At 35.1% G+C, this 14445-nt stretch overlaps 1 protein-coding gene across 2 annotated transcripts; it reads right to left on the bottom strand.

Annotated features, from left to right (window-relative positions):
* Positions 1-130: 130 nt before the first annotated feature.
* On the bottom strand, positions 131-14272 carry LOC142972942 (polyamine-transporting ATPase 13A3-like). 2 transcript variants are annotated; one of them, XM_076114402.1, is made up of 20 exons: positions 14080-14272; positions 11078-11305; positions 10774-11002; positions 10265-10469; positions 9424-9637; positions 8238-8368; positions 7844-8026; positions 7548-7736; positions 6948-7160; positions 6286-6423; positions 6092-6205; positions 5744-6017; positions 5535-5659; positions 5322-5445; positions 4919-5080; positions 4463-4617; positions 4038-4261; positions 3788-3936; positions 3484-3671; positions 131-3255 (listed from the first exon to the last, which is right to left on the bottom strand). In XM_076114402.1, exons 1-20 carry the CDS (start codon positions 14111-14113, stop codon positions 3121-3123), a joined length of 3414 nt encoding a protein of 1137 aa, XP_075970517.1. In that variant the 5' UTR covers positions 14114-14272; the 3' UTR covers positions 131-3120. The 2 variants fall into 2 exon arrangements, with proteins under 2 accessions (XP_075970517.1, XP_075970518.1); XM_076114403.1 differs by having other exon boundaries at positions 11078-11293.
* Between the last annotated feature and the right edge of the window lie 173 nt (positions 14273-14445).

Raw genomic sequence — 14445 nt, 5'->3', positions numbered from 1 at the left:
ACTTACAATATGTTTAATGTACTTATTTGATTGTTGATTTATGTGGACTAAATCTACATAAGAGATGTAGTCGCTATTTGAAACAATATTAAGATTCAGCAAAGGCATTCTTGGGATGAATTAAAATAATTTCTTAATTTAATGTTTATTACAATATTTTTTGGTCACATTCATTCTAATGTCGCAATTAGTAAATTCATATCGAACTACATTATCGTGACAATTGGACACAAAAACAGTCAACAAGTTCCAAAATTCGAGAAATATAAACATACATACAGTAAAGTCTAAAAACCGACCACAATAATGCAGTTCAATAAATAACAAGTTTACAAAAAAATATAAATTCCAAAACATTTCTTGTGAACTGTGTGTATTCTATACATATTATTACAATTTGTTAGCTAAGAATCAAAGGGACTAAATCATACGCAGCACCAAACAACTAACTACTAAATAATTAGGAATGAAGTGTTCCGACTAATAAAACATAATAAATATTAACTAATATTGCATAAAACAATTACTTTGCAATTTATTACCTACTTTCTACTACTAGCCCACTGAATATTTATTATAATACTCTTGTATAGTTTCTGAACAACGAGAATTCGAAATGCTGATTGTATTCTTATCGCAGTATCAGTATTAGACACAATATTCGAAAGTGGTTTAAGATAAAACACTATGTTACTTATAATAATTATAAATTACTTACGCAATCTACAAGAAATACGGGGGAGAATTTAAATGGCCTGTTCTCGAAGTTATTTTTACCTTTTAAGAGTGGTAGAGGTTTGTCAACCATTTGGGCAAAGTTGTGCTCGTGGGGAAGATTACAAGCTACTAGAGCCGGTCTGGCACAACAGGAATTTGGCCTTTAATTCATAACAATTGTGTCAATCTTTCGCACAAATAGGGTATAATGTTTAAGTCAAATACGTACATGTTAAGATTTTTAAACATTTTAATTCTAGATATATTTACGCAATCCATGTTTATTATGTTAAGTAACATTTCACTTAAGTATATCAATTGCAAATTAAGTAGATTAATACAATATTTATCACGTTAATCTTTTTAAAATTCTTTCCCACTGTTTCCGCACATATTAATGTTTTTACGATAATAATACAATACAGCAAATTGGTACAATTGTTTTATTTTTATACCCGTTTAGTAGGTAAGATTTTATAACGATATGTTAAGTTTGAATTGTTTGTTACCTAATAAATCATTATTTTAAGTAATATAAGTACTGCAACAAAAATAACTAGTGGTGAAATGCTAAATCACAAACTTTCATCTATTCTTAAAGTAAAACGTACGCCGTATCGGTATACGTCATTTCATTAAATAATTGTATCTATATTTACAATTTAATTAAGTAGGTTTCAACTTACATAACTATTTTACCTAACATTTAATTTAAGGAGACTACTAACATTTACTAATAAATTGATTTATCGGTGAAAATATTACACACGAAGATAGGTTACTGTTCAGTAACCACCTTACGTTATTTTCATAGAATTATGATCGTAATATTTTGTGACATCTCTCTTCACTACCATACGAGAAAAATATTATTTCAAAAGATACGAAATATATTTGAGTTCTCAACATTTGACAAATATTGCAATGATAAACGTTAGATTTGTTACGATGTAATAATAATGTAGATAAATAACTATTAAACAACTCAAAAATGGAAAATGCCGTTAGTATAATCATTTTTTGTACAGCGTATTAGTCTGTCAAGATTCATTTGGCACTCCTGGCATTGAATACCTCCTACTTTTATGAGTTAAATAATGGAGAAGATTGATAATCAGAGATGACTCCGTTTTTCAAATAGTATTCAAATTGCATTTTTCTAACATCCTTGACAGACAAGTTTTGTATTCTCAAGGTGTAAATAAGTACTCTTTAAATATATTTCAATATACATAAAATAATACCACAAAAGTTGACATGATTCTATTTCATAAGAAACATCTGTACAGATTTTTATAAATAAGTTATAAACGTAATAAGATAAATTCATTTTGATAACTTTTACTACAACAATAAATACCTACAGAGTACTGAAATCAGTATTAGAACTACTTTTAAAACAAAATAGTACGGAAATGCTTAATGCAGTGGCGTAAGATCTTAGAACTCTAAAGACATAGAGATGCAATGAGATGCTTAATTAAATTCTGGTTCTTGCTGTTTCGAATGTTGTGTTGGAGTAACCATCGTATCATACCATTATTTATAATATAATAACATATTTAAAGTTCATTGTCGTATTTACGCCACTATCACTAAAGACACGTTTAAGATATTCAGCATCGGAAGTACATATCCGAGAATTCCTTTATCACAGCAGAAGTCGGGTGTATTATCGACGTTAGAGCGACAATATTACACAGACTCGAAGACAATAGCGGGGTTGAAACGATTGCACGAAAGCTATCGACATTTTTTACGAATCAGCAAAAGTATAATGCCGCAATCACATTTAAGTACTCATAAAATACAGTTACGTTAAGTTTTGGCTGTGTAAGTTCATTACGTGCAATACAAAATCAACCTTCAGAGGGCCGAGCCGAAACAAAGAACTCTGCCGCTCCAATAAAACCGCACAGTTTTAATCACTAACTATGGTCCTAAAAATTAAGTAACAGCCCTAAGGCCCGCCGCCGGGATCACTAAAAATAAATATATAAATTTTGTAACAAAATAGGCGGCAGGAACGAGCCTGACATTACACTAACTCTACTAATAAGGGTAACTATAGCGGTAGCGTTCGGGACACGAACGGGAGTAAGCGACGCACGCACATCGACCGACCACCGTAACGTCTCGGCCTAGAATGCGGGATCACCTCAACGTTAGCGAGCTAGATATTTACCTTACATCGTGAAATCGCACTCGACCATCGATGCCATTTTACTCATAAACCAGTAATACGGACCCTCAAATCGTTATTAAAATTCGTTAGGAGAGAAACAGGGCAAAAGTGTGAAAACGTGGAAGATAAAATATGGTTTTGGTCGTGCGGGTGCGTACCGCTCGTGTGTGGCGCGCAGACGGCGGGGGAGGCGGGGGCGGTGAGAGGCGCGGGGGGTGTCAGCACAGCAGCGCGTCGTCCTTGGGCGGCCACAGCGGGCAGGCGGCGTCGCCCGCGGCGTCCGGCTTGTGTCCGCAGCGCCGCCGCACGGCGCGCGCCAGCCACGAGAACTTCTCCGTGTCCGACAGCGTCGCCTGCCACGGAACGTATTCCTTTATTATTTACTCCATAATTATATAGAACAAAAGACATACTTGCACACGAACAAAAAATAATATTGTGTATACGTAAAAAAACCAAACTTTTGTCCATGAATATAGTCGTGCGTGCACGTATACGAGTTCACTCGCTCGGATGCGTTGGTACGAGACTTACCCGCCTTATAGAAACGAGAGCCTATCGATCGTCGAATGTGTACTTACCTCGATAGCTATAGCCAGAACGAGGTGGAGCATGGGGATGAGCAGTAAATATACGCGGAACATCGTTTGCTCGGTGTCCTCGGTCTTCATCATTTCGACTTCCATGTATTCTGCGAGCCAATCCCACGGACACAGCAGAAGAACGATCACGAACACCGATTGGGTCAACAGAGTGATGACCATGTAATCTAAAACAAAAGAAATAATTTAACAAAATGTCACTCGAAAAAGCGGTATCTTTATATTATTTGTAAGTGTAGTTGCATTGCAATAAAAATACATAGATATATCTGGGTATACTTACAATTGGCACAAAACGGTTGACGGAAGGGCCACCCTTTTGCATAAACACAAGCCATGATCAAGTACTGGAATGAGCTTATTATAAAGATGACTGTGTTCTCCCAACAGAGTACTTGCTCCACATCAGGGCCACCTTCCACTGGTTTAAACCTGAAATAATTAAACCATGTAGATGTCAACAGTTCATTCACATTCACAGTAGGTAAGTAGTAGGCTCGGTCGGAAGCAGGTCGCAGCGGGTGGTCACTCACCAGGGCTGCGTGTAGAGCAGGTAGATGGGCGCCACCTGCATGAGCAGCACGAGCGACACCTGCATGACGAGCGGCAGGATGCTGGCCAGCGCCACGAGCGACACGGGCGGCGACTGGCGCGTGAGCAGCGGGCCCGGCGCCGCGCGGCCCAGCGACAGCGCCAGCAGCGTCGTCAGCACTAGGTCGATGTACAGGAACTGGTTGTTGCCCAGGATCGAGTAGAACTGCAACCACATTGTTTATAATGGTGAACCATTGTTTATATTTTTGTTGTTGACTGTTGAAGTGTTGACGTTGAAAAAAGGTGTATGCAAATATTTACTTGCTTGTATCTTACAAATTCAATGATAACCACGACAAAGTAGATTTTAAACTATATCATATTAAAAAACTAAGTAAATTAAGAAAACACACAAAATACTTACGTTATAAAGAATAAGGATTGAGAAGAACTGAATGAGGGAGTAAAGCGCCATGTATTTAAAGATAGCGAATGATGTACTGAGAGCGCAGCGTCCTTCTAGAGCCAGCAGTATTACGCAACGAATGTTCTGTTCTTGAGAAGTGAACGGAGCCGCCACTGAAATTAAAACATAGGACTTTAGTAAATACTACTATCAAGTACTAATACTGTTGCATAATTCTAGACCTATTTGTTAACGCCGCAAACGTATAAGTTTTATTATCGTAACATATCTTCAACAACTGCGGTTATGTCTTCAACACTTTTATATTAAAAACTGCTAACGTAATGATTGTCAAAGGAATTCCGTACAATCAATCTTAAGTCGATGTAAAGAGAAAATATGGTATAGCATTTTTATAGCTTTTTTTTCATGAGTAACGATAATTTAATAATAGTATTGTATATAGGAACGCACCCGATGCGTCGGCCTCGGACAGCGATATCCCGACATGTGCTGCCTTGAGCGCGCCGCAGTCGTTGGCGCCGTCGCCGCACATGCCCACGTTGAGCTCCTCGCCCTGCAGCGCCGTCACCAGCTGCGTCTTCTGGTCCGGACCGAACCGCCCGAACACCATGCCTGTATATACACAATGCAAATTAACATGTTTGTATTTCTACTTTAAAATGTTTACAAAACCAACGGCAATGAAGAAAAAAAGGTGTACTCTGCATGTAATATTATAAACTGGAAGTAATGTCATCTAACAAAATAAGGTACACATTTATGCTCAGAGCAGTACAGATAATTTTGGAGTAGGTTGTCGTTTTATTTCAAGTATTACTAAAGTACGAGTATGACGATTTCTTTTATTGCCTACCTCGGCTTAAAATAGTCGGCATCAATTCTGGATAATGAGTACGTATCACAGCCCAAGTCTTGCCTTCCAGTGCAAGCACATAAGAATCTATCGATAATTTCGGCGGACAGCCTTCACCGACTACCTAAAAACGTAAAAAAATCGTTTTGATATTATTAAAAAAATCATATTAGAATAAAATGACTCATACTTATATAAAAAAATAGCACTTACTTCCATACACAGTGGAGGTCGCGACTCGGTATTTTGTTGTCCTACAGTAATAAGTACTATTTTCTGATGCGGCTGCACCATGAAACACCCTCGCGCGACTGACATAGCTGTCATTATGTTATCCCCTATACACAAAAAAACAATGTATTAGACCGTTGTTAAAGTTAAATTTATAAGGGTTATACAAGTTTTAAGAGAGTTAAACATACCTGTGACCATAATCAGTCTCATATTAGCTTCATGAAGCTCTTTAATCACCTGGGTCGTTTCTGGCTTCAGGCTATTTTGCATGACTAGAAAGCCTAGGAAAACCATGTCGCACTCAAGATTCTCTCTCTTGATCCTCTGTGCGTCGACCCATTTCATCTTACGATCCAACTTCTTATGTGCGAGACCGATCACGCGGAAACCGTTAGATGTATACTCGTTAAGCACTGAACTAAAATTTTCTGGAAGAGTTTCGGGATTGCACATACTTGCGACCTGAATAACAAAATTTAAATTGAATAGATAGTTGACGACGCAAGAAATTCAGATTGTTAGAAATAAAGGTATACTTTTTCAGGTGCGCCTTTTACAAAGTAAACCATTTGCGGCTGTCCAAGTACTCTAGCTATGACCCCCATAGATTGCTGTGACGATGAAAAGTGGAAGCGCCGTAACAGACCAATCTAGAAAAGAAAAATGATAATACGTCATATCTATATTACAGTTGCGCAGGTCATTTACGTGACATCAAAGAAATATGTACCTCATACGGAATTTCCATAGTAAATGGGTCATAATTATCTAAATTTTGCAGATCCTCGCCTTGAGTTGGAGCAGGTTTCACGATAGCTGGTGTCAAGTTATCATATCTCGTATTCTCTGGACCCGGCTCTTCCAATACCTGTCAAGATAAGCTTAATATAGTCTTCGATACATTTCCTTGTGTTAATCAGATCAAAACAAATCTGATAATGATTGTTATCAAACACATCACTTGGAATATTCTGAGTAAACATCATTGCGTCCGTGAGTAATGTTTAATGGGAATGAATGAGATCACAATTGAGGCGTAATGATAATTGTGTGATGGGGACGCAAACTGTTTGTAACGCGTGACGCAGACAGTCTGAATGTAAGGAATGTTTTAAGTTCGTTCGTACTTGAAAGTAGAATAACTCTAAATAATTATCAAAACATTTACAATGTGAATTTGTGATGAAAGTATCCTTACCTGGAATTACAGCGATCATTATCGTATTCGCGTGTGAACCATTTCTATATTTATTATTATGCGTCATTCGGAAGCATAACATTGCGCAACAAAATTGACACAGATTTTTTCACAATATGTTCTTAGAACTTGTCATGTGAATGCAGATAATTAAAAAAATATTATTGTAGTTGTAGGAAGTAAAGAAAACTTACCCATTGAGTAAATTCAAACATTTTCAGATCAAGTGGATCGCCTTTCAATTGTCCCTGTATACTAGTGAGTGAATGGCACGAAGCAAGGGCTTGTACGAGCGGACTGGCGGCTGGTAATGCGCCGACTTCCACTACACGCTCTCCGAACTTCTCTCCAGAGCGTGAAGGTATCACAGCATAGAAGTCTAACCCATCTTCAGTTAACGTTCCCGTCTGAAAGAGACGAACGTACAAATGTAGCTAATCATAAGGAACTGAATAAGAGTTTAGAAGTATACAAATGATACTGTTTTTGTTTTAGAGTAAGTAATTTATATTTTTATGGTAAAATTATTGTCTGTTATTTTGAGAGTATTTTAAGTTCTTAACGTTACGTCACGTTATCGTAAAGAGAATCATTATGACGTTATTGTTCATCCAAAACAAATGACTTTACGTGTCAATAAGGCTGTGACGAATTATATTTGTAGAGACAAAAATATTTATCTTATCTTACCTACCTATCTCTATAATCTTTGGTACACATAGTGAATCTTAAAATCGAATAAAAAGAACATTCTTGTGTTACACAGAGCGGAAGAATGTAATGGAAATATTTACCTTATCAAAGCACATAACTTGTAACTTCCCGCATATGATGATTCTGGGGGGCGACACACAGAAAATTTTGTTTCTACGCAATCGCCGCTGACTGTACACTATACCAGCGGTCATAGCGGCAGGCAGGGCCGGGGGTACTACTATAGTTATAATATCTAATGTGCGGAGGACTATTGTGGTCGCCAGACTCTGAAATAATAAAAATAATTTAGAATTGTAGAAAAGTTAAAGCTTTAAATTGCATAATGAAAACATTAAAATGTAGTTCTATTAATAAGGTAGGTAAAGAAACTTACTCCTCTCAAAACATAAAGCCAGATAGAATAACCCATTCCAATAGCGGCAATGCAGAACATGAATATGACGAATTTAACAGCATCCTTGTAAAATTGAAAGTCAAATTGCTTAGGAAATAATATACTTTTTATCAGTTCTCCCTTTGATGTGTAAAAACCGGTACGTACAACTTTGGCCAGGACCTGTAATATAAACAATCTCATGTTTTATTCAATAGTAATAAATAGGCATTTCTTAACAACAACCTGCTTGGAAACAGTACAAAACGTGTATGGGATTTACCCAAATTAAAAGAAATGGGAAATAATACTCGCGTGTTATACCAATGTTTACGGAACACTGTACTTTTCATGAAATAAAGTAAATTTCAAAGTAAATGTCTAATAGTCTTACCTGATTGTTACCATAAAATCGCGTTTGAATGACATGAGTACCAGCGAAAATTGTATGCCTCTTGTGATTTTCTGTCGAGTATATTTCAGGTGATACACATGGGGGACCTTTCATTACAGGAACACTTTCACCTGAAAAGGGTTAAATGTGTTATTATTACTCCTAAAATTATGTCAAACCATATTTCAATACACGAATAGCCGACAGCTCTTTAATCTATAGGAACATTATAAAGACGAAAGATAAAGTATGTAAGTATATCTGTTACTCTTTCACGCAAAAACTACTCAACAGATTTTCATGATATTTAGTCTAAATATAATTTATAGCCTAGATTAACACATAGAATACTTTTATCCTGGTCAATATACTTACGCGGACGAAGTTAGTTGAATATAAATACCTATCATGTTTGGAGTAAAACTAAACCAACAATCAAATGTGTTACATGTTTTGCTTCGATACGGTCGCACGCAACTTCCATACAATGTGGCATTATGATCGTAAAAGTAATCCGCGTACAAACTCTCAGGTAACATATTAAGTTTTTCACACGATTAGGTAAATAATCACCAAATTACTTAAATCAGTGAAATTTAACAGAGCCGTATAAATTTTCGATGCAAAAGTCTGGCTACTTTCATAATAAACCTCTTCATAATAAATATCGATTCCGATAAGCAAGTGGCTATGGAACATTAATTTCAGACAACAATGCAATGTGTATGTCGGCACTAACCCTCAATAAAACATCTGATTGAAATGATTAATAATATATCGCAATTTGACCGACACCGCATACTTTCAATCAATGTCAAATTTATTCTTTATTGCTGATGTATTACACACAAAATATATATAATCTATTCAATGAAATGGCATGTAGCTTAAATCGAATAGAAATTGCGTCAAGTTAAGCTACGCTTGCTCATTGATTGATATAGCCCGACAACTAAGCAAAGGACTAGCATGCAAGATTCATCTAGATAGTAATAAATAATTCAGTCTGTTTCAAAAATAATGTGAGGTTTTAGATTATGAATTTTGTATACCTCCAGAAGCCGCGTTACTGTTGAACTATAGTTAAATAACGCACGGAAGGTAATAAAACAGTTAATGCAGCCTCAACCACTTACTAATTCTTAAATTAAAAAGTAAATGATAATTACAAAAGTATTAAAATTACCTGTGAGCATGCTTTCGTTGACAATGCATGTGCCGGTAAGTAGCATAGCGTCGCAGGGCATAATGCAGCCGTCTGGAGGTAAGACCAGCACATCGCCGGGTACAAGTCGGCTCGCATTCACTACGCACTCCTCACGGCCCATGCGTGTCGGACGCAGGACGGTCACGGTGAACGAACTCGTAGAGCCAGCCATCTTGTGAAGGTTCTTGCTCATCTGTTCAGATATTATCAATAGTTAGAGATTGCACTCTCCATTAGGTGCTGCTAAATAACTGATATATTTGTGTGAATAATCAAATTCGGAAATTTCGAGAGATCGATTTCTTAGAGTATATTGATTCGTGGGAAAATGTTCCCGGAAGAATGCACATAATTATTGCTCATTTGTCATGGATTAATATGTGATAGTAGTGCATCTTAATTGCCAGGTAATGATGGCTATTTGTTAACTGCTTACTATTAACAACGATAGCAATGCATTATAGAACTATTCGTACCTAATTACATTTAACAGGCTAAGTTGTATCCGATTACATATAGAATTACAATCGCAATCGGGGTGTGAACTTTATTGCACCTACACGCTGCACCAGATTCGGTGGACCGAGAGATCGAAAAGGGGTGCATGATTGAGCACTTTGGTGTACCTATTATTCACGAATTGAGTCGTTACGTTTTGGTGGATCGTCGTCCAATTCACATGTTCCCCTTCGTGAAAACTACTTTACAAGTATTATACAGAAAAACATGGACGAGAGTCGTGAATATTAATATGAATGCACTAGGCACTTTACTCTTACAAGTACAGCAATATATTTAAGTGTCTGAAATAATATTATACCTGTTTTGTTTGATATAACGCCAGCATACACGTCCCAGTTGACAAGAGGAAAACGCAAGTAGCATACTGATAGTATTCGTCCAATGACCAAAGTATAATAGAGAAGACTTGAAACAAATAGAAAGGATTGAAGACTTCGTTCACGAATAGGGTCCAATAACTTTTAACTTCCACTTCAACTGAATTGGTTCCATACAGTTTGATCCTGAAATTACACTCCGAGGTTAAAATAACTCTTACATACAAGTCTATAGAGATACATATGTACATTCATAGATGACATGAATTATTACGTACATGCTCATGTCGTAACGGGAACAGTGTCGCTACTCGTATTTTAGTTAAGGCATAAGTATTAATATCACATTACAAAAATAGCAACCAATACTAAAATAGAATCCAAGGAAAATCATTGCTTACGCAAAGTTTTATTATTAACTAATTGCCAAGGTGTGGTAATTAATCCTAATAAAATCATTTATAACTAGGCTCTTTCCACGGTTACTTACAATTCATTTTGCTGACGTTTGTTGATACCAGACATATTTTCCATGAGCAGGCCGATGGTCAGTTTTTCATTTAGTGCAAGTACGTTGATAAAAGCTCCTTGGTCGTTAAGCCAAATAAAACGGCTGTGTTGGTAAATAAAATATCGCAATTTGTTATCTCGGTGATTTGATAGATTTAAATCAATTTCATGGACCTTTTCTGTCTTAAATAGCCCCTCAGCGTCAGTTACTAAAAATTAAAAACAAATTGTAGAAAATTGCCAATTATCGTGAATTTATATGGCGTGGTTTTATTTAAACTTACCGCAAATTTCATCAGCCGTTTTCAAACTGCATTTTGTGTATTTGAACCTGTTGTATGACGGATAATAAGCTAACACAAAATAGGGTAACCCACATAGTAATATGCATACGGTGTGAAATAAAGTAGCGCGTAATTTTGAATATTTGAAGCCGTATATTTTGATGGTTTGCTCGTCGCCGCTGTTTTCCAGTACCTGCCATTGTGTTTCGCCGATAACTTCGTATTCGTCTGTAACATAAAACAAACGGTCTGCATACCTTACCGGGGATATCTGTTGGCTGTGGGTGGTGGCACCGTGTTTGCATCATACGTACGCAATAACATCAGTATCCTATTATATTTTCTACCAAAATATTTAGTCACTATGGGATGAAAGATGACAAAAGTCAAACTCGTTAAATGATGTCCACTGTCTATTTAAAGACGATTGGACTACTTGTTGATTTATTGGCTTTATTGTCCAATTAAACTCTGGAGTTACATATTGCAGTACCTAATCAAATGTGGAAGGGCCCATAGAAGCGTCTCGAACAAACCTTTTGTATAACGACTAGCATATCAACTAGCGAAAGGAAGCCTTATTCATCATAAGAAAAATACATAAATGAATAATTATGCTGTTTTATAAGGAAAATAAGCCTAAACTTTTCAATTATGTACTAGCTAAAATTGTAAGTAATTCCCCCAAGTTTCTGCAGTTGGTATGGAGAAGCAAAGCATGATTGCATGACCATGGGTGCTGAATACTAATACTGTTGGTATTTCTCGGAGTATATTTTGAGTGCAATTTTTACTATGCTACTGTGCAAGAATACAAGGAAAATGTTGAAATTAAATATTGTACACTTATTTTTACTTGTGAAGGAAAGTTAGAATTTCTCTTGGACAATTGTTCTGATACCAAAACGATGACTGTCTGGATTTTTAACATCATAATTTTAAGGAATCAATGTCTAACAAGCAACAATGTGAGGGTGCAACATAAAAAAAAATGAATGAAGCTGGTTAATGACTAGGTCCTCATTATTGCCTTAAAAAACAAATTTAAGCAAAGCTTAAGGTTTTGTTTTGACAAATAGCTAACCCATGCAGAATTTTCTTTTCATTTTTTTTGTCTCTACATAATAACCTTTCCCAGTTAATTTTATGAAAACTAATAAATCAAATTGATTAAGCTGTTCTTAAGTTTTATGCTTAGCAACAAAGTTGGTCTTTCATTTTTACATGTAAGATATCTATTACAATGGTAAATATTATAAACAAGTAATTTTATATGTATAGTCAAAATTACACCACTACTACAAAAAGTTTGAGAAAAGAGCAAGTGGATGGGATGACATTATTAATGGCTGTTAGAGGTGTAGATTACTTTACTGATGAGTGGTATGTATTTATAAAAATCTCATTTTTTACCTTTTTTGAATTAGTATGGATGATATATCGGTAACCATTATGACAATCACACTACAAATATAAGACAAACATAGACAAATAATATATTATTAAAGTGCAAACACACAGTGCAATCACCTCACTATTAAAAATAAACACATAGCAGAAAATTTGTCTTGGTCAATGAATTTCATGAAAATTAACTAACCTCTTCTCAGATCTATTAAGTTTTATCCCCTTATTTGATTACATATGAAAATATGACAATGGATAGGTACAGAATACTATGTGCTTATTTTTAGTCCAACAGTATCCCCGGCAAAGCATTCAATTTAGATGACAATAAAACAATTATGGCAAAAATAATAAATAACATGTGCTGGTAAACAATACAACATAAAATTGTTACTGATTAATAAAATGGTAATAAAGTTATACACATAATTATATACTATTGATGATTAAATGGAACATAAAATGAAAACATAGGTACTTGTTCTGTGAAAAACTGGTCAACATTTCATTAAATATTTTAAGTTAGATTGAATCTAAGATTTTTTCTGAGTCAAAGTAAGTGTAACCTATAAGTTGTGTGATATTACATTTTAAAGAAGTACAACAAAGTACTTACCTATAACTTTTAATGACATGAACACAAAACCCAACAAAATAATAATAAGAAATATCTTTAACCTTCTACGTCTAGGCTGTTATTATTTGATACTAAACTATCTGATTTTTCTGATCTCTGCTTCTTCTTGTTTTGGAGTGACCAATCAGAAGCATGAGCACTGCACTTTATTATAGGTACTAGACCCAATTAAAAAGAGTCAATAATACTAAGGTACAATGATACACAAGCAAAGTATTAAAAAACTGAAAAACCATTTCAATGTATGAATTCTGAAGTAAGTGTTTCACAATATTTTGAAAGAATCTATCACAAAGGACTTATAAGACAGCTTAAAATTTGATATATATATTCATAAATAAATAACAAAATAGCAATTTACAAATACCTTATAACTGGATATTATGAACAATGCAGTAAGTTATTTATATAAAATGTACAATTTTAATTTTGATTTAAACAAAGTACCTAAACACAGAGGTTCTATATTAAATAGCACATTCAGCAGTAACAATGCATTTTAATATTTGCATTTATGTCAATCTTTATGGTTGTTTAGGTAACTCGTATCTGGAGGTTAATAATTAAAAAAATAGTTAAGTACACGTAGATCAAGACATGCTACAAAATACCAGCACTATTAGTTTCTACTAAATTCAATAGAAGTTCAATGGAAAACACTGGTGTGGTTATACATCTCCTGTTTTCAGTCATGTTGTGAAAATATATGTTAAACCTTGACCCTAGACTATCATATAGATCGAGCAATTTTCCTAAACTAAGCAAAAACCCGCTGATATTATGAGACAGTTTCCCTTGGCAAATTTCTACTTCCAACTAATTAAAATACCAGTTTTCATCGGTTACTTTTACACAATTATTAATAATGACACAAATGGTTATTCTTTTAAATCATTTGAAGTATTTTATTATGTTTTAAATGAGTCACACGATATTTAATCAAGTGTGCGAGACTTACCATTGGCGACGGTGGCATTATTAATGTTCGGCATTCCCGCGAAAACTATTATAAAGATTTATAACACAAAAAAGTTAAGGCATATTACTCAGATGTTGTTTCGTTGTTTTTAAGTAACCGCTGCTACCTCATTGCAATATATTTTAGGTTTTTTTGAGTAATCGCACTACTCACATCACACCTCGCGAATGAATTGAATCATAGATAACGTGAATTCAAATGTCAAATAATTGCACATTTGTGTCATCTCTGGTTTGAAGACATGTCACAAGGCGTAAAAATAATCGACTAAAAATAATAAAGCCGGATTTAGACAATATGCTTTCTAAACTTTGCAATTCGATAAATACCTACAGGTTTTTTTCT

This window comes from Anticarsia gemmatalis, chromosome 5, assembly GCF_050436995.1.
Source record: "Anticarsia gemmatalis isolate Benzon Research Colony breed Stoneville strain chromosome 5, ilAntGemm2 primary, whole genome shotgun sequence".
Lineage (NCBI taxonomy): Eukaryota > Metazoa > Arthropoda > Insecta > Lepidoptera > Erebidae > Anticarsia > Anticarsia gemmatalis.
This window is presented reverse-complemented; position numbering and strand designations above follow the sequence as displayed.